General features: G+C 30.2%; 1 protein-coding gene and 1 pseudogene across 1 annotated transcript; both read left to right on the top strand.

Moving 5' to 3' along the window:
• Positions 1-2,398: 2,398 nt before the first annotated feature.
• LOC132758834 (uncharacterized) lies at positions 2,399-5,396 on the top strand. The gene is made up of 5 exons (XM_060750536.1): positions 2,399-2,554; positions 3,169-3,405; positions 3,926-4,000; positions 4,779-4,880; positions 5,184-5,396. The coding sequence occupies exons 1-5, from the start codon at positions 2,453-2,455 to the stop codon at positions 5,394-5,396; spliced, it is 729 nt and encodes a 242-aa protein (XP_060606519.1). The 5' UTR covers positions 2,399-2,452.
• A 4,708-nt stretch (positions 5,397-10,104) lies between these two features.
• Positions 10,105-24,221, top strand: LOC132758821 (CD63 antigen-like; annotated as a pseudogene).
• Positions 24,222-27,273: the final 3,052 nt, after the last annotated feature.

Raw genomic sequence — 27,273 nt, 5'->3', positions numbered from 1 at the left:
GAATGAACAAATTATCATAATTGAAATAACTTCAAAGTTGGTGTTTAAAGAACCAGCGCGTTCTGACAATCGTATGTGGTAATTTCATATATTTAAATATAACATATTGAAAAGCATAACTTCGATGTAAACATGTCAAGATAATACTCACTTAAGGAAAAAAAAATAAGAATCTTGATGCATATATTATACGATTTCAAATAATACTGCCTAGTCTAGAAAACTTTTTATTTCAAACATTTATTAAATTCTTTGCATTAAATCATTTCTAATTTTATTGGCTGAGCTTATGTATTTACTCAGATTGATCAGAACGCCTTTATTATTTGACTGTAGCAATTCTAGAAATTTAAACATACTAGTATGAACATAATAATAACGTTTGATATATTTAGTTCGCAATACTTTATAAGCTTTACATTTAAGTACAAAATGAAATTCATCTTCAATTTCGTTGATATCACATACTTGGCAGATACGTTCCTGTCTTTCCAACCTATTCCGGCCATACCTGGCAGATTCAATTCTTAACTTATGAGCAGATATACGTAATTTCGTGAGACAAATTCTTGAAGATTTACAAGATAATAAATTAAGGTAATTTTCCATACCGAAGCTAGTTTTAACATATGCATATAAAGTATTCAAAACATTATTGACAGCTATATCAGCAAACCATTTTTGTTTAAAACAATCTACAACCCTTTGTTTGAAAATCGGTATAAATGTTTTTACTTCAAATCTTTGTGGACAATTCCAAATATCAGAAAATCCATATTCATTTAGCAAATTTTTAACAAGGTATGCCCAGTTTTTTGTACCATTTAAATTACACTGTTCTAGCGCATTTTGATAAATACCTTTTAAAAAATAATATTATCTGTATTCATTAACTTAAACCAATACTTAATGATATGAACATATCTGTTAACATATAATGGATAGCGCCCAAGCTCACCATATATTGCAGAATTACATGCGCTCTGTTTTACTCCTAGTATAATTTTACAAAACTTAATATGAATTCTCTCAAGGTCTTTAGATTTAGAGAAACCCCATATTGGACATGCGTAATTCAAAATAGATCCAACAAAAGAATCAAATAGTTGGAGCGAAATAAATGGATTAACATCATATTTATTTATATTATTTACTAAAACTTGCATAGCTTTTAACGATTTGCCTGCAATACATTGATTATTTAAAACAAATGAACCTGTATAATTAAAAACAACTCCTAAATAATTAAAATCGTTTACAACCTCTAAGGGCTCATTGCCATAATTCCATTTCTCCCACATTTTTATCGGTCCCCTTTTCCGAAAAACAACAATTTTTGTTTAATTGTATTTACCTCGAGACCCCAATAACAACAATATTCGTGTAAAGAATTAAGACTATTTTGGAGATCTTCTCGGGTTTTACCAATTAAAACCATGTCATCGGCAAATAAAAGGATAATTATACTTAAATCGTACAAAGTTATTCCACTATTTATCTCACCTTGTAAGAATAATTCAAGGTCTTCTAAAAATAAAGCAAAAAACAAATTGTTATACATATTCGATGTATATCGAATGTATATCGTCAGAAATGATTTGATAAAATTTAGTAATTAAGATTATATATAACTTTTTAAAAGCGTATATGTAAGAATCTAACTCGAGGAGATTGCACTATTATTGTCTCGAAAAGACTCAATCAAACGAAGTTTACTTAAACGCGTCTTGTTTAATTTTATCCATGATAGCTTAATCGGTGTTCTTACAGAAATTGAATAACAGGCCATACAGACGTGTTAAACTATCAACCTTTTCTTCAGAAAATATCCTGCTGTTTTGTGCTGTTATGGTATAATATAACATAAATATGTAATTCTATGCATACATTTTTTTAAAGTTGTAAATTCGAAATTAAGACTTTATTTCAATATTTTGCAGAAGCTATTAATGCTATTGTGAAAATTTGCAAAGTACTTATTAAACTAAACTAAACTTAATTTATTAAAATTCAATTGCTTTTCATAGATACTATTGCTTCGGCATTTTCCGGTACTTTTCGGTTTATATACATGCACTTAATTATAGCATGTAATTTATACTTAGTTTATTTCTACCGTGTATAAAACAATGCAAACTGGTTGACTGAACACTTTTATCTACTATACAATGGAAATGATCTTTAAATGAACAAAAAAACTTTCTATGTGTTACTACAGCTTTGGAATTAACACAGAAATAAGTTAAACATTTTCTTTTAAAAGACGTGTATTAAAATCTAATTAATTCTCTAGATGTAACAATCCTTTTTTTTTTAATTTTGTTCAAATCTGTAATTTGTACTTAAAACATGAACGATTATAATTAAAAAAAATCAAATGATATCATATACCAATAAGAATAAATGAAAGGCATGTAAAAATTTTACGTGTTTTACAGATATCTGCCCGACAATGTTTTATGCTCAGCGGGTAGTGCCCCACAAGCCCAAGAAGTTGCCCTGGTATGGGAGATGGTCGAATCGTTTACTCATCTTCTTTACATTTTTTTGCATTGTAAGTAGTCCCCCATTTTATTTATTATTTATTTATATCTGTAATACGTCTAGTCCATTTACTCGATTCGTTTGAATTATGTTTGTATTTTACAGACGGTGTTAGGGAGGCGATAGGCGATACGTCCAGTTTTGTATTGTATTTATCTGCCCAATTAAGGCCGTTATATTTGCTAACTTTGGTCATGTGAGCATTTAAAACCATCATATTTACTTACAATTTAGAGGATTTGAACTGAAATATCCGTAAGTTAACCTTAACACAGAAACTTAATACAGAAAATACTGAATATAGGTAGTTCCTTAAAAGTCAATGAAAATACAAGAAAATATTTTCACAGTATATATTACAATTCTACTGCCTGTCAACGTAAGAAAGGTTCAAGTTAGAATATATAGGCTCACGGAAGAAACACGTGCTTGATATAGCCATGCAGGACATACATTGAATTGTATAAATGTACAGGCTCGCAAGGCAGCGTACAGTGATTACGTTTATCTACAGTGAAAATGGGTTGATTTTGTATATAAGAACATTATTTTGACGACAGTAATTTTTCCACTAGCAATTTCTAATTATAGATCGGTAAAGTAATTTACATATTCTATATTTAGCTACTAGGGATTGGGCTAGCAGTGGTTGGTATAGTGATGATGGTATTGAATGATATTCTGGTCAGAGATGAGGTCAAGGTCATGCTGAATATGACCCAGTTTAACGGTAAACTGAAGGTCGGCAATGTACTCAAGTCTTTACCAATCCTCAATATCAGTGTCGGTGGTATTGTTGTCTTTCTTGGAATATTTGATTGTGTTGCCAGAAATCAAAGAAACAAAATCTGTCTCGTGATTGTAAGTATGTATGCTGCACATATGTTTTAACATGTGTTGGCTCATTTTTCCATTTTATTAAAGTGTTACATGTGCTTTATATAATTTACACAAAATTGTATCATTTATATATTTAAAAAAAAGGATCGAATACTGAAACTTAGCAACTACATTCACGTCATACAAAACTTAAATACAACTTCGATCCATGCTAAACATGTACATGTATATAGAGTCCCTGTTAAGTCATTACTAAAGTTTTAAAAATGCTATTACACTGACATATATTTGTGCAAATAATATATTTATACATATAACTCTAAACAATAAAACTGTATTATTTTGTATCAATATTCTGACCGTCGCACGAAATAATTAATTTTAAATCATTACCACTTCCTTAAGAATAAAATTTAAAGAGGCAAAGTAGTGCCCAAAAAACGTTTCTATAATGCTCGTAGTCACGCGCTAAAAATATGCATTGACGATTGCAAGAAATATTATGTACATGTATAACAGCCTAGTATTAATTTTATTTTAGGTATCAATACTGATATTCTGGTTCCTGATTGTTCAAATTATTGCCTGTGGTTTATGGATTGTGATGCGAGAAAAGGTAATATATGTTACTACATAAACATGTATATCCAACAAAAAATAATATACATATACCACGTATACATGATTTGTAGTATGAATTACGCTAGTGTGTGTGTGCACCTAATATCGGTATGATATAGTAAGTTTGTCTTTGTGAATTTTGAAGGCCCATGATACCCCCGAAATGCCCTTTTTTTCATTTTTCGAAGACTTTTAAATTTGTTGTTCATTTTATAGTTTCTAAAATGCTACTCATTGGCCAAATACCTGAACCATCATTTTCGTCTGGTTTTTTTTCTTGGCAATAAGGTCAGTTATTGGGATTGAGAATTTTGTATGGAAGTAAAAAATATTTATTTTTTTACATTGTTATTTTCATGACAGATATTTTCAGTTTTATCGCTAATTTCTTCAGATATCGAGCATCTAAAATACTCTAAAACCATTATTTAAACGATATAAAACTCATGTTTTCCCTTTTTTATAAAGTATAAAGAAGGAAAATTGTTTTTGCTTCTAAGGCATAATGTGCCTTGAACATTGTACCTTTATGACGTAGAGCAGCGAAAATCTTCTCATTTTACCGCTTATTAAAAAGCTACATTTTGTATTTTAATGCGGAATGTAACGAAGATTGCCGATAAGAACAAATAAGGCCCCAATTGACCTCAGAGCTATTCGTTAAATTAGTAACGATTATATTTATCACGTGATTTCCTTGTTGTGTTTCAAAAAGAAAAAGTAAAAGCAACTTCAACTTTTGTATCTGTACCGCATTTTTCATTCCGCCACAGTTTGAAGACAACGAAGTCAGAAGTGATCTTGAAATGCAGTTTGACCAATACACGGGGGTTGAAGTAGACAATACCACTGGCTGGGACATCCTTCATCTTGGTGTAAGAGCAGCCTGAACTATTTTCAACAATTATTTTATAATCATTTTACTAGTATTTCTACCTTAACAAATGAATCTACATCGTATCTACAATGCGTGATAAGAAACAAATATTACAAAACAGAAAGTCGTTATTTTTAAATGTGAACTCAATAAAATGTGCCACCTTGACTAACATGTAAGTTCATATACAGTTGACCATGTTTAATGACGGAACCAGATTATAACTAAATGACACTTTGACCATATTTCAGTTTAATGTTGTAGTTATAAAATATCTATTATAATATGTATCCTGTTTCAGTTTAAATGTTGTAGTTTGAACGACATAACGTCCACATCTAACGACTACACATTTAATGTAACAGAGTGGTGGGCTACCCGGCAGATCACCCTCGACTTGGTACCTACAAGTTGTTGCTCACATGCCACAGAAGACACTTATCAAACCTTCAAAGAAATCAGCTGTGAACGGACCCTTATTACTCATCATAAACAGGTTATATTAGCAATATAGAAGTAAATAGTCTTAACAAATGTAAAATAACTCTTCAAGGATATAAATATGTTGGTCTTTTATGAGATTTACAATTAGAATTGATTATCTACATTTTATCATTATAATATAAGCATAATGATGTTAGAATTAAAAGGGTTTTTTTTTTCATAATTCTTCAAGCGGTTTATATATCGTTTTTGTCTGTATTTAAGTGTCTGTTCATTTATCATTATAATAATAAAGTGGATTGAATATGTACATATATTAGATTATTTTGACATACATATGTTTCAGAACTGTTACAATGAGATAGTGTCGTGGTTAAGACGTTTCTGGACACCATCAATCAGTTTGTCTATTACACTGATAACATTAGAGGTTTGTCATTCTTATAATTGTTTTACTAGATACAAATTTTACAAAAATTAACTTCATCATTTTCTTTTACGTTAAAAACATTTTATTTTACTGGATACACAGATTTTACTAGATATAGATTTCACTAGATACAGACTGGCCAAGTAAAAGAACATACTATTGTTTATTTACCTTAAAAAGTCGTCTTCGTGTCAATCGTGTGTGAACACTAAGTACTATATCCAGAGCTTAGATGTTGGGCATGTACCCTTGTCTACCTTGAGGATCTCTATAAAAGGTATATACAAAATAATGACCCAACTCTTGGAGTCACTTATGTTACATAGACTTATGTAACGAATCTTTAACTTAGAAGCTATCCTGCCCGGAGCATAGAAATTTGACATATAACCTCACCTTTTGGTCCTCTACAAAACTTATATAAAAACATATACCCAATTTATCATATCTGGCCACGCTGTAGGTATCGTATAGCTTATATAGACATCTGTATGAAAACATACGTGGGAATCTACAATGTCACAGCATAAGTATTTGCCATGCAGCCTAGTATACCTTATATAGGAAACATATCCAAAAAATATATTCTCTTCAGAAAACTACAATACACAGAGCATTTGGCATTATCTTGTGGTCCATTACTTAAACCTATTTAAATTACGCCATTTTGGTAAAAAAATATGGCCTGCCCTTTTGATCAATTATTGCATACAACTAACATTCAAGTCTACTTTTTTGATACAACAATGCCTAGAGTTCGATACCAGTCATGTTTCAAGGAGAAGAATTCTATAAGGCTGTCTTTCGTTCTCATCCTTTTCCAATATAAAATAATTTGTTTGTTGTTATTTGTATGTATATTATATATACTTTTGTGAATAAATATGTTTAAACCAACACATTACATTATTAATTTTTTCACAGAGGTCATTTGATTTATTTCCTTGTTTATTCATGTGACGGTAAGTATATGCCATAAACTCTATGGTGATTATGCTTTTGATGTTTCAGCCTCTACTGGTATTCCTGTCGTTTGTGTTCTGTTGTGGTGTGCGGCAATCAAGGGAGATAAAATACTGAACAAACAATGGCGCACTCGCTAAGCTTTCACTTAGTTAATAGTATGACTACGATGGATAAACTATTTTATATTCTCAGATTATCTTTACGTGCTGTTGTTACGTACAGACAAGAAAACATACATGAACTGTTTTGAAAGTCTTAAACAGAATTAAATATAAATATGAATCTTTCCGAGTTTGTAAAGAAAGGACTTAGATTTAGCCATAGAAAATGACATATCTTAAATTTCTTGTGACAAGAAGTGAAATGTGAAAAAATTATAGAACTCACTGTGACTTTAATTTTTATATAAAAACGTGTTAAAATGTTGATAAATAGAACAGAACAGATTGTGATATTTACAAGAAATAATTAAGTGTATGTTAAGTTTGGTTGTGTTACTATCGGTATTTTGTTATGTTGTATATACATGTTACTTTTACGTTTTCCTACAAGTAGTTTTGTGTAAGATTATGCATGAATAAGTAATGATAAACACTATTCATACAAGTCAATGTTGTATTATTTTACTTGACACCACTTTGACATCACTATATTTACTATAATACGTGAAAACAGTGTAACTATCGGCAGTAGCAATAGCAGTAACAGCAGTAATAGCAGTAACAGCAGTAATAGCAGTAACAACAGAATCAACAGTAGAAGCAGAATCAACAGTAGTAGTAAAAAAAAAATTAAAAATGGAGAACAGTTTTATTAAATATGAGCCGCACCATGGCAAAACCAACATAATGGGTTTGCGACCAGCATGGATCCAGACCAGCCTGCGCATCCGCGCAGTCTGATCAGGATCCATGATGTTCGCTATTATTTTCTCTACTTGTAAAAGGGTTGGCAAGCGAACAGCATGGATCCTGATCAGACTGCGCGGCTGGTCCATGCTGGTCGCAAACGCACTATGTTGGTTTTGTCATGACGCGGCTCATATATTTTACTTGTTGTTTGTAATATTATTTTCAAATAGAATTTAAACTTTCTGCAATGTTTTTATCTATGTATGATTTCTAATCTTAATAATTATATTATTTATATCAGTGTTTGTCATGTTGCATGTTTTATGTCCTCCTATTGGAATAAAATAAAATGTCTACTTCTACTGTCATAGAAGGCCATTACATATGTTAACCTATGGTCTTTGTAGAATTGTATAGATAAACTATAAACTATCTACCTCAATATGGTATACTTCACCTGATCACCTGTTTATGTATGTATGTAAATTGGCTTTTTATAGTTAAATACGTGCGATCAATGGCTATGGGCAGTGGGGATCTGTAATTGCTGACAGATATAAATTGATTTAAGACACTAGAATGTTGGCGAATATTGACATTGAACCTTCGGGAAATAAACAAAGACGATTAGATAACCAGGGAAATCAATACTCTGGTAAAATTCTATATAACTTTGTCTCAATGCTTGATAAGTCCTTAATAGATCTTACAATTTATAGGTGTCTTTTTATTTCAGGTACTGATATGCAACATGATTAATACTGCAAGTTGCTTTATGTTGGCATCCTTCCATCCATAGACCTACCTACCTACCTGGTTCTTTTATTTACTTATCTATTATCTTTTTCTTATTTTATAATTTTTTGATTAGATGGAAATTTTTCTATGTGGCTTTTATTTTTTCATTTGAGGAAAGGAAATGAATTCAGTAGCATACCATTTTTTCTTTGCAATAAAAATGCCAAATATCAAGATAATGCTAAAGTATTAGTTAGTGGAATGCCATCTTTGTTATTTCGTATTATTTTATATCAAAAGTTTATATCAACAGTTTTAAAAAAAGTCTTGTAAAACAAGTGCTGACAAATTACTTGATCAATATTTATAAACTGCTTTTATATTTTATCTTACAATGAAAACAAACATTGGTATATTCAATACAATAAACATAAATTGTTAGCAATATTGAATAAATGTATTGAATGTTGAGCTATGATATTAAAACCTTATAAAGTTTCAGATTACGTCAACTTATTCGCAGACAGATCATTATTTGTTCAAACTTTCAAATATAAAAGATAATAATTGCCGATATAGCATGTTACATTTAAATGTATATGTAAATGTATATATGAATTGATTAGACCAATGGTATCAATCAGCTATATTTAGAAATTATATATTACTTTATTGATCGTGTAGGTAGATACTTCCTTTGTTATTTGTTTTAGCTTTAGGACAGATGCTACAGTGCCGATAACAACATCACTAAATAATGAAAGATAAATCAATAACATTCCATCGTTCATCATAATCTTATCTTTTGTTAAACCAAATATCTTTAAAATGTAAAACTTCTCATATACGACACGTCAAAAAAAGACCATTTACCCAATGTGTGAAGTTGAACAGCGTCAATAAAAGGTGGGATTTGTACATAGTACATCATTGCTACAATATAAGACGGGAAAGATGTCACCTTTATATTCAACAAATACTATAGAATGAATTTGATATGCGCACAGCATTTGGTTAAACATTGCTGTCTTACTTTATTTGTTGATCATTCAAGTGATCTTGCCATCTAAGCCTCGATTTGACTTGTTTAAGTTAATGGATATCATCTAAGTAGAATTCTTAACGCTTTTTCAAGCCACAATTTGTATCAAGAAATTGCAAATCAGGTGACATTCAGTTGTTTTTGTAATTTGTCACGTTATTTTTATCCCTACATTTTATCACATTCTATTTCTTTGCAAGTCAGCAACTTTTAACATTTTGAATATATATCGCCTAACATAATCAATGTTAGTTTTATACACGTTATAAGATCAAAACATTTGTTCAAATCGATCCTGATTCTTATGGTAAATAAAGAAATATAAAATTCGGCCGTATTATATTTTATAGATCAAAAACAATGTGAAATTATTAAAATGAGAGTGAGAAAAAAAACTAAATAGTTTAAGTTATGCTTCCGAAAGATGTTTTTTCCCTCTACACGCAATCGTGTGAAATGTTACAAGGTAAGTCTATGATTACTGCGCGCAGTCGTGCATTAATAAAATTGAGATTTGCCTTCTCTATATGTATTCGTTTATAATAACGTTGTTTATAAATCAAATATTGATTTTCATTCTATTGACTATTAAATACTTCAAAAGTAGCCGTTAAAACTGTTGACAGAATTTGATACCCAATATCTCATTACGCACCACGTCACGCGCTTCTTCTATTTATAGAAATCACGGAAATCGATGATTGCGAAGCGCCATTTTGAAATACTGTAGTTTAAGGGATGTTTACCTGATACAGGTATGTAAACACCATTTATTATTTACAAATACCGCAAAAGGGAGGATAAAATATTTCTATTTCTTTAGTATTTATGATAACTTGTGTTTTTATATCTGAAAATAACTGGAACTAATTTGAATTACGACGAAAAGGTAAATATGAAATAAAACAAAAAACAATCATTTTATTGATTTAATTCGTGGTTTAAAGGGACATTGTGTTAATGTTTACAAACATAATTATTCGCTTTATACCGCTTTTTATCGACTGAAAATGGACGTATTTTTGGGGGATTTTGTCATTTTCTCTCTTTTTTTATTTTTCTCTTTGCATAGGTCATTGATACAAGATAAGGAAAAAAAACACATTCCAGTTTGTTTTGATTCGTACATTATGACATAAAAGAGATTAAGCGGGGGGAAAAAACAGCGTCTATTTCCGTGTTATATCTAGGTTACGACTACATTACATAGATAGAATAAATAAATGTTTTCCGTAAACCGTGTTCTCTTTGTTATGTACATGTACGTTGTAAGTCTTGTAAAATGTTTAATGTTTACACTCTTAAGAGAAATTAGAACAGAACAGAACAGATCTTTTATTTCTGATTTGTACATAGTACATCATCATATACATAATTATATTCAAGTAACATGTACTTTTCAGTGCAATCAATATAAAGAAATCAATAAATCAAAAATATAAAAAGATTAATAATTGTAATGAACATTCAGATATTTATCATTAAGCCTCAGTTAAGTGAAGATGAACATATTTAAGAAGAAAAATCAATATCAAAACTAAATGAGAGGTCTGTAATGCAACAAATTAGTGTATATATATTCATACTTTATTTTTGTCTCATTCGTATACATACATGTTTATACAAATGTACAATTATTCACATAAAATCTGCATACGACCATTCTATTTAAGAATTTCAAGAGACATTGTATCAATAAGAAACGTATTCAATGCCTATTACATTTTGACTAGAATCAAAAAGTACAATTACAATGTCTATAATCAGAATATTAAAAGTTAGGTAACCATCGCTATAAACCGAAAATTACAAACTGCGCTAAACAGATTATATAAGAACTGTTGTAAGTACGTCAGGCATAACAACAGGCATAACAACAGGCATAACAACAAATCACTAAAGAATTATGTATAGAAGTTATTGGTAAGTGTAAGATACATGACCACAATATTACATATACATGTACTTATATAGCGGATAAAGATAATGTCCAAAACAAAATATCTCTATGATATAAAATATTCATACTCAATGACTAAAAACTTTATAAACATTTTTTTTCATATTACTTGAATAAAAATACCAAAATGATACATTTCTATATTTTTTTTATCAATATTTGAAAAATTCATTGAAAATGTGCCAAATGTAGACCTATATATATCCACTTTAATGTTTAAAGTGATACAATAGATTGTTTTATGTTTTCTGTAAAATGTTTTCTCTTTGTGTTCTGTAATAAGTTAATCCCTATGATGCTGGAAACACTGTAAAATATTTTATATGCTTTCTGAAAGCTTTATTTTTTCATGTTAAAAACTAATTAGTATTTATTCTTCAATCATTAAATACATCAAACCAACTGTTTGAATGGTAAGCTATATGCTTAACGTATAGAAATGTTAATTGAAAGTCAATTCTGCTGATATTCAATACAGGTTACCGCTATAAACAAGTGTTAAGCGGGAGTTTCACTTAACATATTTTGATTTCTATGGTAGATAACATGAATTGGTCAACTATCGGATACTAATTTATATGGAGGTTAAAATCGCCTGTAAATGTACAGGTAGCAAAATCGAAATCCGATGATCAATATTCTCGGACGTAAAGGTGTTCTGTTCTGTTGCATAAAGGTAATGCGGACTTACAAAAAACAGTATCTAAGTTTATATTAGATCTGAATGATGTATCCATACATGGATGACTGAATTAAGTTTATTTACTAATGTTAAATATGAAGATTTTTTAAGTATAAAGAAAAAGATTCGTTTTCTGCATTTGTTTTTTGTTGATAGTGTGTGTTCTTGTTCTTACACTCAGTAAAGCTCGGTTCTGTTCTGTTCTGATCAAATTTGTTTATTTTATAACGACAGTAATCAGTTATGTTGACATATGGATATCAAAGATATAACATTATTCAAACTTTGTATAGCTCAATCCATTCCAAACATAATATCTGGGCAACAACGTGAGGTACTTCACTTCTATATACGCAACAAGCTAGAGACATTATGCCTATTCAATGGTAAATAGTGAATGTGAGTGAACAGGTGAAATTCCAAATAAGTTAACATTTTGCTATAATGCCTTTCAAGTTTGTTATTTACTTCACATGTGCGAAAAAAAACTTCCGATGGCCCAAAGAAATTTCTAAAAATATCTATCAGAATTTACCCTTTACATTCAATTTATAAAAAGAGTCGGGTAGTCTTTTTTTTATTTTAAGCAGATTTATGTTTTATCATAAACATTCTCCAATATTTACTGTTGTTCAATCATCATTATAACAACCGATCTTTTGACATTCATTGTCAATTCAGTTTAACTTGTCAATGAAAAAATCAGCCTAATGTCACTTTAATCTTTAGACATTGAAATGTTGATCTTGGCCTAGTTTTAGTTCAACTTAATCCACTTTAAGATTTTTTTAAAACAATGTAATTAAACACTCATTGTTTGTTTTTTTATATATGTTTACATTGTAACAGTTCAAGATTTCAACGTTAGTTTCAGTGTTAAATGAGAGAATTTAACATATTTAGTATAGTTCATGTTTATTTTACATGTTGATGCAGTTATATTTTGTCATAAAAATGTATATTTGTAATTAATGCTTACAAATTTAACTTGATAAATCCAGTTGCACGTGATTAAAATACCTAATACAGCTAGTAACAACCCAATAAAATCTATGATCGTACGACAAAAACATATACTTTATATAATTCTAAAGTAATATATATAAATAGAAATGTAAGGGTATAAATTTTAAAGACCACTGCGTCTTGTGTTATATAGAATTTCCTTTGAATACGTATATTTTTTGTACTTGTAATGTGCAATAAAGAAGTATTGAAGTATTGATCAATTAAATGTATTACGCAACTCATTGCACGTAACAAGATATGTACAATTTATGTTCATATATTTCAGGGTCTAAATTGAAAAGATAAAGACTACGTGTTCAGCATTAATTAAGAATCTTCATCATTCGAGTTAAAGACTAGGAAAAATAATCAAGCAAAATGGGACTTGGTCTAGGCGGAAAATGTGGCATATTTTTCTTGGTGACAGTGAATATTTTGTTCCTGGTAAGTATTCTGTTTTGTATATTCCGTTCAACTCCGTTGTCATGGTTATGTGTTCGTAATGGTAATCTCTTTACGTCTCATCAGTGGACATAAAAATCTTATATCAATATCTACAGGTGGTGAGATAGTTGCTGCCATATATATAAACAGTATTATGAGTATGTAAATATGTAACTGAATACGTGACAACAATATTGTGTTAACAACTGTCGTGAGCTCAATATCTGAAATGGGTTTTTCATCTGATCAAAACCATTCATCGTTTTAGGAAAATTTTCAAAATATGAACTGAGTGGTTAGCAAACAGTGCAGACTCAGACCATGACCTGACGTGCCGTCAGGATCAGGTGTGCGGGCTGATCTTGGTCTGCACTGGTCACGTTGTCAATAATAGAACTAAGGGAATTTACTAATCACTGCCATATAATGACATTCAGATTAAAATATCATGCAAATGCTATAAATAATGCCATAGATAGTGCTATAGAGAAATAGTGATATAAAATTTATAATCATAATTGTTGAATTTTTTTTTACAATCACGAACATCTTTAAATTAAATCTTTGAATTACAGACCTTTTTCTAGCTATTTTTAGAAATTACATCTTGCCCAGTTTGAATTTTTGTGTCGCAAAATTGCTTAACTTGGAAAGATATTTGGTAACTTTTGAAACCCCTTTAATTATTTTAAATTGTGCAAAATAGTTTATACAAACCAATGCAAATATCATGCAAAGCACATTAAAATTTGATGAGATGTTTGGAAACATCTGTATGATACCATACTGGAATGAACTCCAGCAAATTTGTCAGTTTTGATTTCAATTCGATTGGTATTTATTTTTAAGTATTGGGAAAAATAAGCATATTTTCCATTGGGAATGGGTCTGGTAATCTGACCCGTGGTGACGCTTGGAAAAGGTATAAATTAGGCTCATAAGCCCATGAGGACGATATACAGTACATAAATACATATATACACAATGTGTATGATGTTTAAAGTATACAGGTCACTATTCTCTTTCTGGTCAGATAAGTTAGAACTGCATGTTTGTTACATGTAATGTATATTCAAAATAGTTTGAAGTCTATAACAGCTGCTTGTCGAATATTTTGAAAAAAAGCATGCACTGGTATTGTTGTTGTTGTTATTAATATTATTATTATTATTATTATTATTATTATTATTATTATTATTATTATTATTATTATTATTATTATTATTATTATTATTATTGTTGTTGTTGTTGTTGTGTTGGTGGTGGTTGTTGTTGCTGTTGCTGCTGCTGCTGTTGTTCTTGTTGTTGTCAGGAAATGATCAAAATTATGTTGATTAATCTGAAAAGGACTGCAATACACCTGTATTTACAAGTTTTAGTTTGTGTGTGAAAGTGCAATATGCTGTCTTTCATTTAATAAAGACAGATCTATTGAAACAATGAATATTGTATTCATACAACGGTCTGTCAGATACACATTGTTTATAATTGAATACATTTACATTAACGTACATTTATATAAATGTAAAACGTGTTAGCTGCATGGCGTAGTATATCTATCTATATATACTGTATAAGCATATTATAAAATAATCATGTACATCATTTATACAATAAGATACAATAAGAAAAGATCGAAGTCCGCGGGGTTTACTTACAGTATATGACATACATGTATTATACGTATACCTATGAATACATAAAAGCTATTATACATGTATATATATCTAGAAAGAAAAAGAGGAAACCTTGTTAATTTACAACACAAAACAATAGAATACATTTTGACACATTTCAGATTCTAGGATTTCTTCATATTAAAGGAACTCCACTGGAGCAAAAAGCCTAAAAAATGAAAATTTTACATAAATCAAGTGAACCACTTGAAATAAAAATAAGCAGCAAATAAAAATAAAGAAATATACTTAGAATTATATTAATTATTTAAAGATCTATTTTTTGTGCTATTCTTAGTCCAATTTGAGTGAAAAGCGTTGCAACAACACTTTTCGTTTTCTGTAATTTTGCACATTAAAATGACGATTCTGGAAAAAAAACGAGATCAGTGAATGATCACACAAGTTATTGTTCTAGACCTACATCAAATATTACTGAACTCTCGGAGAAATATTTCCAGTCATGTCATGTCAAAAAAAGCGGATCGAGTCCCTTTAACATTTAAATGCATATGGTGTATTTGTATGTATAAAGAATGATATGGTCATATATCCAATACATGTATATCAGTAGCAGTAGTCTTAATATAAACCGCGCCTATCCGGCCATGCTAACTGTCATATATAATATATTCACAACATTATATATAACTAGAACAAATCAAACAACAACTAATTTACTCACTCTATATATAATTTAATATTGTCATTTTTGAGAGAATTCTCTAATGACTGGCATCTCAACAAATATCGATCACTATACTGTAAAACCATAACGACAATACTCTAATGAGTAAATATAATAACCATCTGTTTAAACATTCAAACAATAATGGAAACCTGTTTCATTTAGAATATAATGGCATGAATAACTGAGAATAACCAATCGCGATGTAGCGATTAAAATGCAATGAATAAATCAGAATAACCGTTGTTGTAACAGATGTCGAGAGTTTGTACACAAACATTGTAAGATAATTCACTGCCAGGAAAACCTTAAGGATTTTTCTTATGCCAGCGGCAACCTATTCTGATATGATAAGTGTAAAAAGATAATTTTAAGTTATTCAATTAAAAAATATTAACGTTTGTTTATATCAGTTATATATTAAGTTACTTTGTTACAATGTGGGTGTTGCTATGAAAATAAAGACAAACATAAGGGCAACGAAACCAATAATTGCTAAGTTACAAATAATCTCCAACTTTAAAATGTTTTATAGACCTTTTTACAATACGATATTTCCATAGAAACGGAAGTAGTATTTCGCGCATGCGCATTCTGCTTACGGCAAAAAAAGGCAATAGTGATAGAATACTTATTATCACAGTTTGCAATCAGTGAGATTTTTTTTTAAATGTAAATAAACAGAATAAAGTACATCACTACAATAATTATCTCTATTGTTCTCAGACTAATGCACTTGTATAATGAGACAAACACAAGTCATTTTTGAAAGGACAAATGTTCTGATTCATTGTGAAATATGAAATCATGGTAAAAATTTCTGTGTAAGATTAGTCATGTCGTATGAGATATTATTTTTTTAAAGCTATCGCGACAGGAATTCGCAAATTTAATTAAAAGGATAAGGTGGGGTATGTTTGTTGTCAGGTGACAAATGACGAAATATATAGTTAATAGACACTCAAACTGTATCCTATTTTTAGCTACAAATCACAACCTTAAAACTTCCCGGTCCATTGAAGAGATAATATAATAACTGTAACAAGATCAATAAATTACAGGAAAAAGGCAAGGAACTTTACCTGGTTAATAATTGATAAAAGTATTGTTGTTCTCCTCAGTACAAGCAATATCACGCGATTAATATCATATTCATTGTATTTACTTTAGCTTACTAGAATGAGGATACTTCGTCGGTAATTTCCGCTAAAATCTAAATATTTTTCTAAAGGCCAACGCCTACAAAGTAATAAAATGATCTTGCTAGGGAGTTAATCAAGTGATATGACATAAAATTGTCATCAATTTTTTATAACCGAACATTTCAACATAAATTGAGTTAAAATATTGGTACAAAATGTAATATTTTTCTATACAAAGGACAAGCTTTTATTTCGGGCTTAGATTTATCGCAAGACCAATAAAATACATGACTGTTATTCATATTACTTATCTTAAACATACTGGTATATACATTTACATCAATAACTTATTTGATATCTTAGTTTAGGGAAATTTCTAGACTTAAATCGTATACATTTACATGCACACTGCAGAGCTACCATGCCTATTGATAAGCTCATTTACATATCTATTGAAACAATATTTGTATGGCAATGTTATGAGCTAGTAAACAATACATGTACTTACTAAAATTGTCGAGTATGAGCAAAATGCCGATCATGTTCAAATAATAATTCTTCAATAAATTATAATTTTGTCATTTTGCGTCATGAACGTAAATAACACGTGAGTTCAATAAATAAAACTTTCATATACGGAGAGTAGATTTCCATTGATATATGTGATCTGATATCGAATGTCATTGTAATAAATAATGGTGTATAATACTATACGACAGTTTTATTACTGTCCTTAAGATTTTATTAAACGAATTTTTTTCTTAGACTTATAGTGTTTTAAACGACCATAAAAGTATAAACAGACAAGAGAAATTATATAGAGCTCCTCATTTAACAGAATGATAATAGTTTTACTATTTTATCTTTATCGGAAAGAGAATAATTATAAAATAATTGCCACTCTAAACGTATTATAATGTACATCAATTTTAGCTGTTATATATAAATTAAAACTGTAATTTTCACAGACTATAAGTTATTTTAGCTAAAGTATTAACGTGTGTCCACATTTATTTAAGGCTGTAATGGCTAAGGCTTTAATGCATGCAAACCTTTAACTAAAGCTTTAAAGTGTGGTAACATTTACCATGCTAATCTTTAGCTAAGGCATTAAGGCGCGCTACCCTTTAATCAATGCTTTCAGGCACGCTAACCTTAAGCCATGGATTAAAGTCGTGCACTCATTTAGCTTATGCTTTAAAACATACTCACCTTTATGCACTCTAACCTTTACCTGAGACTTTAATAAAGCCATTCTTACATTTAGCTAAGGCTTTAATGCATGCTTTCCTTTAGCTAAGGCTTTAAGACTTGCCAGCCTTTTGCTAAGACTTTAATGTCTGCTAACATTTAGCTTAGCCTTTAAGCGTGCTGCTTTTTAACTAATGTTTTCAGACATGTTGGACTTAAGCTAACGCTTTAAGTCGTGCTAACATCTATGTTAACAGAACAGAACAGTTCTGTATCTCAAATATCACAATGAATGTGATTAAAACATTTTGATATTTTTATGTTACATATTTTATTGTGTTTCAGTTACTTGGACTCGGACTTTTGATTGTTGGTATTATTATGAAAACTGACAGTGATGTCTTAGATAAATCACAAGTAACAAAAACTTTGAACGAAGTCTCTTTCAACGACAACTTGAAACTTGGCAATGTTGCAAGCAGTTTGTCGATACTGATCATCTGTATTGGTGCGTTCATCCTCGTTATAGCTGCTCTCGGTGCCTGCGGCGCTTGCTGCAAAAATAGATGTCTACTTGTGGTGGTGAGTGAAAATGGACTTTGTTGTTATTTAACAAAGAAATAGTAAATTTACCACAGCTCAGTTTAATTCTTAAAAACTACCGGCTGGTTTTATTAAAAATTATGTACAATAAACCGCCTTTTAGCGTTTTCTTCTTGTTTGTTTGGGTCGTCAGACCAAACAAATAATGGTAGCGAAATTTCAGACCCTGGTATGCTTATTTGCAAAATCTGAAAGGAGTCCGTCACAAACTCCTAGAAGCGGTTACTTCCCTTTATAAGTACACTAACGCCGAAAAATTAAGGGGAGATCACTGCGTAAAGATTGTCAAATGATTAATTAATTTTCAAACCTCGGGGAAGAAAAAATAGTTCCAGATTGGTCGAAGATTTCTAATATTGTGAAATTATAATAAGCCTCATGATTATTTACATCAGTGTTAATTAAACAACAGGTTTACCGTGAGGAGTTAATCAACTGTAGTACCAACTAACTTGCTTTACACGCATGTTGCTAATCGAGTTAACTGCCAGAATAATATGAGCTGTCAAATGAGACAAAGGTAAAGAAAGGCTATTAAAAACTATAAAAAATTGTGTAAATATTCAAACACATTGTACAAAATCCATACAAAAAGAACTCTTCATTTTTTTTTTTTCAGTATGCAATTATTGTGATGCTGATTTTCGTCGTTCAAATAACGGCTGTCGCACTGTGGTTCACTATGAAAAACAAGGTAAATATGTAGTTTATTTTCATTTAGTTACATGCTTTTGTGAAATCAGTTCGTAGGTAATGAAGAACGAATGAAAAATTTGTGTAAAATCCATTTTAAGATACATTTCTAAATCTTCAGCCAAAGTACAAAATCCACCAAAAACATTCATCTCGACAATCATGTAGATCTGTCTAGAATGTATATCATTGAATCAGACAGAGATATACACTATTTGTATAAACAAAAAAACCTTTTTACAATATGATATTTCTAATTACTAATTTATTGTCATATTTTCATACACAAGGAAAAAGTTATTCAAATCTGTAATCGGAAATGATTTTATCTTTACAGGATAAAATTGACTTTATAATTGGTTTAAATATACTTGCATATTTTATACCTATTTTCATGGAATATGAAAGTTTAAAACGCATGTACAGTAACTACTGTAGACATATATGCTAAATACAGTGAGTATTATATATGTAATGGTATTATTGGGTATGTAATATGTACTCGTAATGGTATTATTGATCAGGTTGAGGACGAAGTTAAAGGAAAACTGGATGAAGCAATGAAGAAATATAAAGGTACCGCATCCACAGATGAAGTATCAATAGGCTGGGATCTCCTCTTCATAGGGGTAATATATATAACACCAATCATTTAAAGTGGATTGGTCTACAATGGACACATTTCCCATAAGTTTTTAACATGTAGAAACAAACAATATCTAAATGTATCATTTGGACATCCCTATACAATATTGCTTGAAAAAATAAGTTTGATGAGGTTGTCAGTGATTTAGTTATAACATTTATATGACAAATAATAACATTTTGTTTTAGAATAATTTATTGTCTGCTACTATAACATCTAATCCTATATTATAAGTTCACCTTGTCACATTATTGATATATTCATTAAAATTATTTTGAAAATAAATACAGTTTGATTGTTGTGGAGTTGATGCTGTAAACTCAAACAACCAAAACGAGTTCAGCAATACAGAGTGGTGGACACAGCAGATCTGATAGAATACCGTACAGCTGCTGTAAATCTGCAACTGAGGACAACTATAAAACCGGCACAGAGACGGCATGTACACAGTCTTTTACCGGTGTCCAAGAGAAGGTTCGTATGTATAAAAGTGTCATTATAGGTGTTCAGTTAGTCTTGCTCCCATATGTCTATTCCGGTGCGAGGTAAAACAAACAAGACACAACTACTTCAGTTAGTCGCGTATGCATTTGGGTCCATGTATTCAAACTTTTTCAGGTGTTATACTTTTCAATCATGCAGAGTGCAATCATGAAAACCTTTGCCAACAGCTAGTATGATATTTCATATTGATTAAAAAAACTGGTAAAGACCACAAAACTTTAGCAGACGACAATTTTCCCAGCAGCACCCGATCATATAGACGCTCATTTGGTATTTTACAAACGTGACCTGGACGTCCGTGGCCGAGTGATTCAGGTCGTTGATTTCAAAACCTTTTACTGTCACTGCTGTGGGTTGAAATCCCGCCAGGAATTCTTCCATGTGAGGAAGCTATCCAGCTAGCTTACGAAACGTCGATGGTTCTACTCAGGAGCCTGTTGGTGCCTGAAATAATGCACGAATGGAAACCTGAAGTCTTCCTCTACCAGTAAAGCTGGAATGTCGCCAATATGACCTATTCTGTCCCCTACCACCCCCACACAACCTCCGACAAACTGAATCAGTTTTACTCCAACTTGTAACATATAATTTGAATATAAAATTGAAGATCGTTGCACCTCTTTGCATATGAAATATATACAAAGTCAAGAACTATATAAAACAATCTGTTTGATCTTGAAGTAGTTCTTCAAAATGCATCATTATTTATGAAAATACACTAACACACGTTTCTTTCTGCAATGTTTAGGGATGTTATGAAGCATTCAAAGATTACTTAAAGAAGTATGAAACGGCGGCGATAGCTATTGGAATCATTTTGCTGATTGTTGAGGTAATATTATGATTTGTAGTTCTCAATATGTACAGGTATTACAAAATTAATATCTTTTTGCAAGGAAACACGGTCGTTACGCCAGTGGGGCTCTAAAGCTGTCTTACTGTGTGTAGGCATTACTTGACTTATAAATTCACGTACTAAGTACGTAGTGACTTAATGGTTATGGTTAAGGTGTCTGCCTCTCGGGTATCGTGGGTTCGAACCCTTCTGGACCATGTTACCACATTCGACACCAGTACTGCTGAGTTTAAGAAAATGGACTTAAGGGAGTGGTTTAAACAAGCTTCAAGCTTTCATTACAATCAGTCTAAAATACATATGTATATTAGTAAATAATAATAATAATCTTTGTAAAGAATTGATTTTCTTGCATATCAGACTGGCGTTTCCGTTAGTTTAAGCCATGCCGGAAATTTCATCTGGCATGGGGGGTTCCAGATGAGTCGCGTGCTGTACAATGGCACGATAAAGATGACGTCATTTTACCGTTATGAATGATTTTGTAATTCATACGCTGTTGAATGAAAGTAGTTACGGTTGTAATGATATAAATTTTCATTGAAAATAAAGATAAAGAATTTAAAATATAATGGAATATGGTAGAATATGCAAGAAAAAATATCTGACATATGTTTGCGGTTCGGATCGGAATATCCGTCCCTCGGTCACCCGCCCATGGGCGGTAACTCGGCAAGCCTCGTTACCGCCCAATGGGCGGGTCACCTCGGGACGGATATTCCATCCGAACCGCAAAATATGACAGATATTATTATACTTGAAAAGAAAAAAAACAATGTTTTGGTCTTTAGTCTGTTGTAGAAGTTTATTTGTGTATAGTTGGATTAGTCAATAATTGTTATTTTTCCATATGATTTTATTTATGTCAAGTAATAAAATGTTATGTATCTGTACATAATGTTTTATTTCTGTGTGTATTTCAGCTGATTGCGATCGTTTTTGCCTTCTTGTTGTGTAGAGCTATTGGCAAATCTGACGAAATAGTGTAGATAGTGGTAAGAAGCAAGAGTGGCGTGAAGCAGACGTGAAAAATAGCAGACGACAAAGACATGCTTTCAACGCATAATGTTGAGACTTTATCATTGCTAACATTGCTTGAAGACAATTTTCGTGTGTAATATATTTTATATAGAGTGACTGTATATATTACAATTTGATTGTTACTTTTTTATTGTATATCTATGTAACGTTGATCTGATGGTTTCGTTTTTTTATAAGCTGTTTCTTTCTAACTTACAAATACGGGTAATAAACAAAGAAAATATTTTTATTTAAAAGCTAAAAAGCTAAAAAAGTTAAAAGTTAAAAAGTGTTTTCGTATGCAGGAAACAAGACTGTTTAATGTAACATTATAATATTACAACTGAAATATTTTAACACATATTCTAGCACCAGATATACAATGTATGTAATTCGATATTTTCCATGGTTTAACTGTATTTATATTTGCTTATTTGTTGTAATGTATATGCTACGCAATTTATTATAATACATTTGTAAACACCGTTTTTTTATTTAACATGAATCTTGAATCTTGAATTTTATTGCATTTTTCTGAAAGTGTTATTTGTACACTTATTTTTAACAATTAGTTTTAATTTTATTATATCAGTGATTTGGTTACCTGTGATATGGCAAAGTTGTACAAGTTCTAAAACCACAAATACAATAACCAAATATAACAGTCTGATAGTTACAAATGAAATATTGAGAAATATTTGTGGAATAAAAAGCGTATTTTTCTTTTTCCGTATTTTCACTGTAAAAACTTATATTTCACTGAAATCAAACGTATTTTTCGTATTTTCACTGGTGTCTTCACTACTTTCTTCTAAATTCAGCCAATACACAAAATTTAAGGGGAAGTCTATAAAATTGTAATGTCAAAAAAGAGAAAATGTATATAATAAACACACAATTCAAGTTCTTTCTATAAATACAATTATCATATTTCACTGGTGGATACCATCACTCATGAAATATTTATTTTTATACAACTCGATGAAAATAAATCCTGTATTTATAGAAAAGACTTGAATATCCTTTATTTATTGCTCATAACAAAATATTGGAATGAATGAAGTGATTGACTAGACAGACATTTTATTACTTCCAGTTTCAATTCGTTTCAAATATGTCAATAGATCAAAAGACAAAAATCAAACTGTGCCTTTAGAGTTTTTACTGTATTGTGGTTTGTTTATAATTGTTTTAAAATCAGAATATATGATTGTGTACATATACATGTAATGCTTGTTTATATCATTTTGTTTTCAATATCTTATAGTATGTATAATATGATCTTGTCCACGCTTCACATAATTCCCACAGCAGTATGTGCATTATTACACAACATATACATGGTATAAAAATCAATGTTCTACGTCGATGAACCAAATGACGTCATTACTTCTGCATAATAGCATGTTAGAATGGAAATAGATATTATTTTTTCTTGCATTGTAGTATAATAATGCTCGGTTTATCGTACAAACGCTTTTTAATTAATCACCGATGCCTTCCGGTCTTTATGGTGACATTGCTGCTATTTGAACTCAAACCATGCATTATTCTTCTACACTCAAAATTGATATCTTATTTAAATGTGAACTTCATTTATTTATCGGCTGTTATTTATCGGCTGTACTTCTTTTTTAAAAATCATTTTCTAAAAATGCGTTTCGCCGGGCTTAGTTTTTCTTAAAAATAGTTTACTTTAATAGTTGTGTGTCTTTTATTAATAACGTGAATGAAAAAATAAATAAGTTCTTTGTATGTTTTTATATTTGTTTTTCATTTTACATGTTTTGCATCTGTTTGAATGAGCTGCCTTACGTAAAAATTCTGCTTTAACGACAAAACAGTGGAATTTTAGTATTTGCTATATAACACTATACAAATAATAGGCTTGCACCTGTTACCCAGTATTACTATTTGCAGGAAACCAATATCTTACTTTCAGCAAGATAAAAAAATCGTCATCGGATTGTTACTTTCCGAAGAGAAGAATATTTCACTTAAACTGCATTAGGTTATAGAATATCACGCGCTAGTATTTATTTCATCCATTTAAAACGCAAATTTGATATATTAATATCAAATGAAAATTCTTAACATAAAGTGATTAGACTTAGAGAGTTTTTGAGGTTGTTTTAATATACATTTTACTTACTGGAATTCTCTTCAATAAGTATAATGTATATTAAAAAAAAAACTCAACTCTCTAATTTGTTAAAATAAATGTCTTATGTTTCCAATCTTAACATTAGATATAAAATATTCAAAGGTAAGAAAATGATGGGTCATTTTATTTTAACAAATGTAAAAACTTATTTACATATAAGTCGGATAAATATTTATCTAATTATTTGACCTTCGGTAATTCAGTTTTATTAACAAAGCAATATTTCATTACATTGATGGAACTAAAATACAACATACACAACAATAATACCGTGCTGTACAGAAATAAAACATCTCTGATTGAATTTAAGGCCGAATTTTACAGCCTCCTAACATTACAATGATGTTAAGACAAAAGAACGCCTGCAATAATGAACGCCTGCAACAATGCACAGTGGTGGAAAATAAGATTTCAAGTGAAGTGATACATTTTCTATACATTGTATCACTCCTAAAGAGCATACACTGCGTCTTTTAAGTTAAAAGAATTATTGTCCAAACAAGATGAAAAAGGACAGACAGTCGGGTGAACAACATCAAAGCTAGAACCCTTAAATATTTTGTGTTCAGCGAAATCTTTTGAATGCGTTTACTCCTTATTCACAACGGAAATGTACCATCTCTTAACCTCTAAACCCTATTGCAACAGCTTTTCTCAGTTTTCAGTCACAAAAGCTTAGTTGTGCTAAATGAATTTGCAAACAATAAATTATCCAATTACAGCAGGGTGTCAACATTTCTCGCTTACACATGTCTGTTTGTCTACTGATATTAAAAAATATAACCAAGAAGGTGATATACTCATTGCGGGAGATTTAAATTCTAGAATAGGTCAGAGATCAGATATTGTAGAAAACATTAATCTTGAACGGTATATTGATATTCCGTTGGATGATATAACAACAAATGTTTTGCCTCAACGGTTATCAGCAGATTATCAATCAAACTCTTTCGGAAACAAACTTTTGTCACTATGTAAAGAAAATGGCGTCTTTATAGTTAATGGACGATTAGAACCCGGCTTATGTACATGCTATAATTTAAACAGAAACAGATTCGGTGCTAGCGTTGTTGATTATGTTGTTGCAAATTATAATGTTTTTTCCTGTATTAGTACTTTTAATGTTCTCGATTTGAATGAATTTTCCGAACACTGTCCAAAAGAGTTTAAATTACTTTGTAATATGGCCGATGAACATCAAGAATGTTGCACTTACGATAAAATAAGCTGGGACGAAAGTAAAAATTTTGAACTGTCTGAGAAATTATATAGTAATCAACTTTGTTTTGATAATATAACTGATGATTTGATATTAGAAAGGGAGGATTTGGATACTTGTATAAATAACTTATCTTCACTTATATATGATATATCGTTTAGTGTGCATGGAAAAATTGTAAATCCTGTGAATAATAATAATAACTATAAAGACAAAAAAAGAAACAAAAGGTCTTGTTGGTTTGACAATAATTGTAGAGAAGGTAAGAAACAATTTTATTTGAAGAAAAGAGAATAATAAAAGAAAATCCATCAAATGAAAACAGAATAAATTTTTTAAATGCTAGAAGTGATTATTGTAAAACAAAATGTAATGCCAAACGAAAATATAGCTATAAAGAGAAGACAACTCTATCTGTCTTAAGTAAAACAAACCCAAGAAAGTTTTGGAAATACGTTAACAAATATAAAAATAAATCTAATTCCAGTAGCAATGATATAAGCATGCAGGAATTCGTTGATTATTTTAAACAATCATCAAATACAGCTCATTATAGTTCATTTAACTCAAATGACTTTACAGATAATACAGATGTTCCAATAAACATTGAAGAGTTAGATTGTCCCTTTACTTTAGATGAAATATTAAGAACAATTACATCCTTGAAAAGGAACAAAAGTAGTGACTTGTATAATAATGTCGCCGATTTTTTCATTGACTCAAAAGACTTTATTTCACCATATTTGGTCAAAATATTCAATTACATATATGACAAAGGCATATATCCGGAATCATGGTGCAAAGGTGCAATTGTACCGATATTTAAAAAGGGGGACCGTAACAATCCAGCTAACTATCGTGGCATTACCTTAGTTAATATAATTGCAAAAATATTTTCTTTATGTCTTAGGAATAGAATAAATAAATGGTGTGAGAATGAAAATGTATTTAATCCCCTACAGTTTGGTTTTAGAGATAAACGAAGTACCACAGATTGTATTTTCATTTTACACACTATTATACAAAATGTTTTCTTACAGAAACACAAACTATATTGTGCTTTTATTGATTATGAAAAAGCATTCGATACTGTCAACCATGAAGCTCTATGGATTAAATTAATTGAATCAGGAATAAGTTGTAAAATGTTAAAAATGATACAAGTTATATATGCAAATGTTAAGTCATGTGTTAAAAATGCCAACGGCTTGTCATTCTCAGACTTTTTTGATGTAACGATTGGTGTTAAACAAGGAGAGCCCTTATCCCCACTTCTGTTTATATTGTTTTTAAATGACATTAAAGACTGTATTGATATTGATAACCTTACAAATAACGATTTAGAGCTGTTGTCCGTTTTTATGTTATTATTTGCTGATGACATTGTACTTTTTACTACAAATCCAGTTAGTCTTCAGTCGCAA

Source organism: Ruditapes philippinarum, unplaced genomic scaffold, assembly GCF_026571515.1.
Source record: "Ruditapes philippinarum isolate M1 unplaced genomic scaffold, ASM2657151v2 ctg300_1_1_1_1, whole genome shotgun sequence".
Taxonomy (NCBI): domain Eukaryota; kingdom Metazoa; phylum Mollusca; class Bivalvia; order Venerida; family Veneridae; genus Ruditapes; species Ruditapes philippinarum.
The sequence above is the reverse complement of the archived record's forward strand: the minus strand, read 5'-3'. Positions and strand labels throughout refer to the sequence as shown.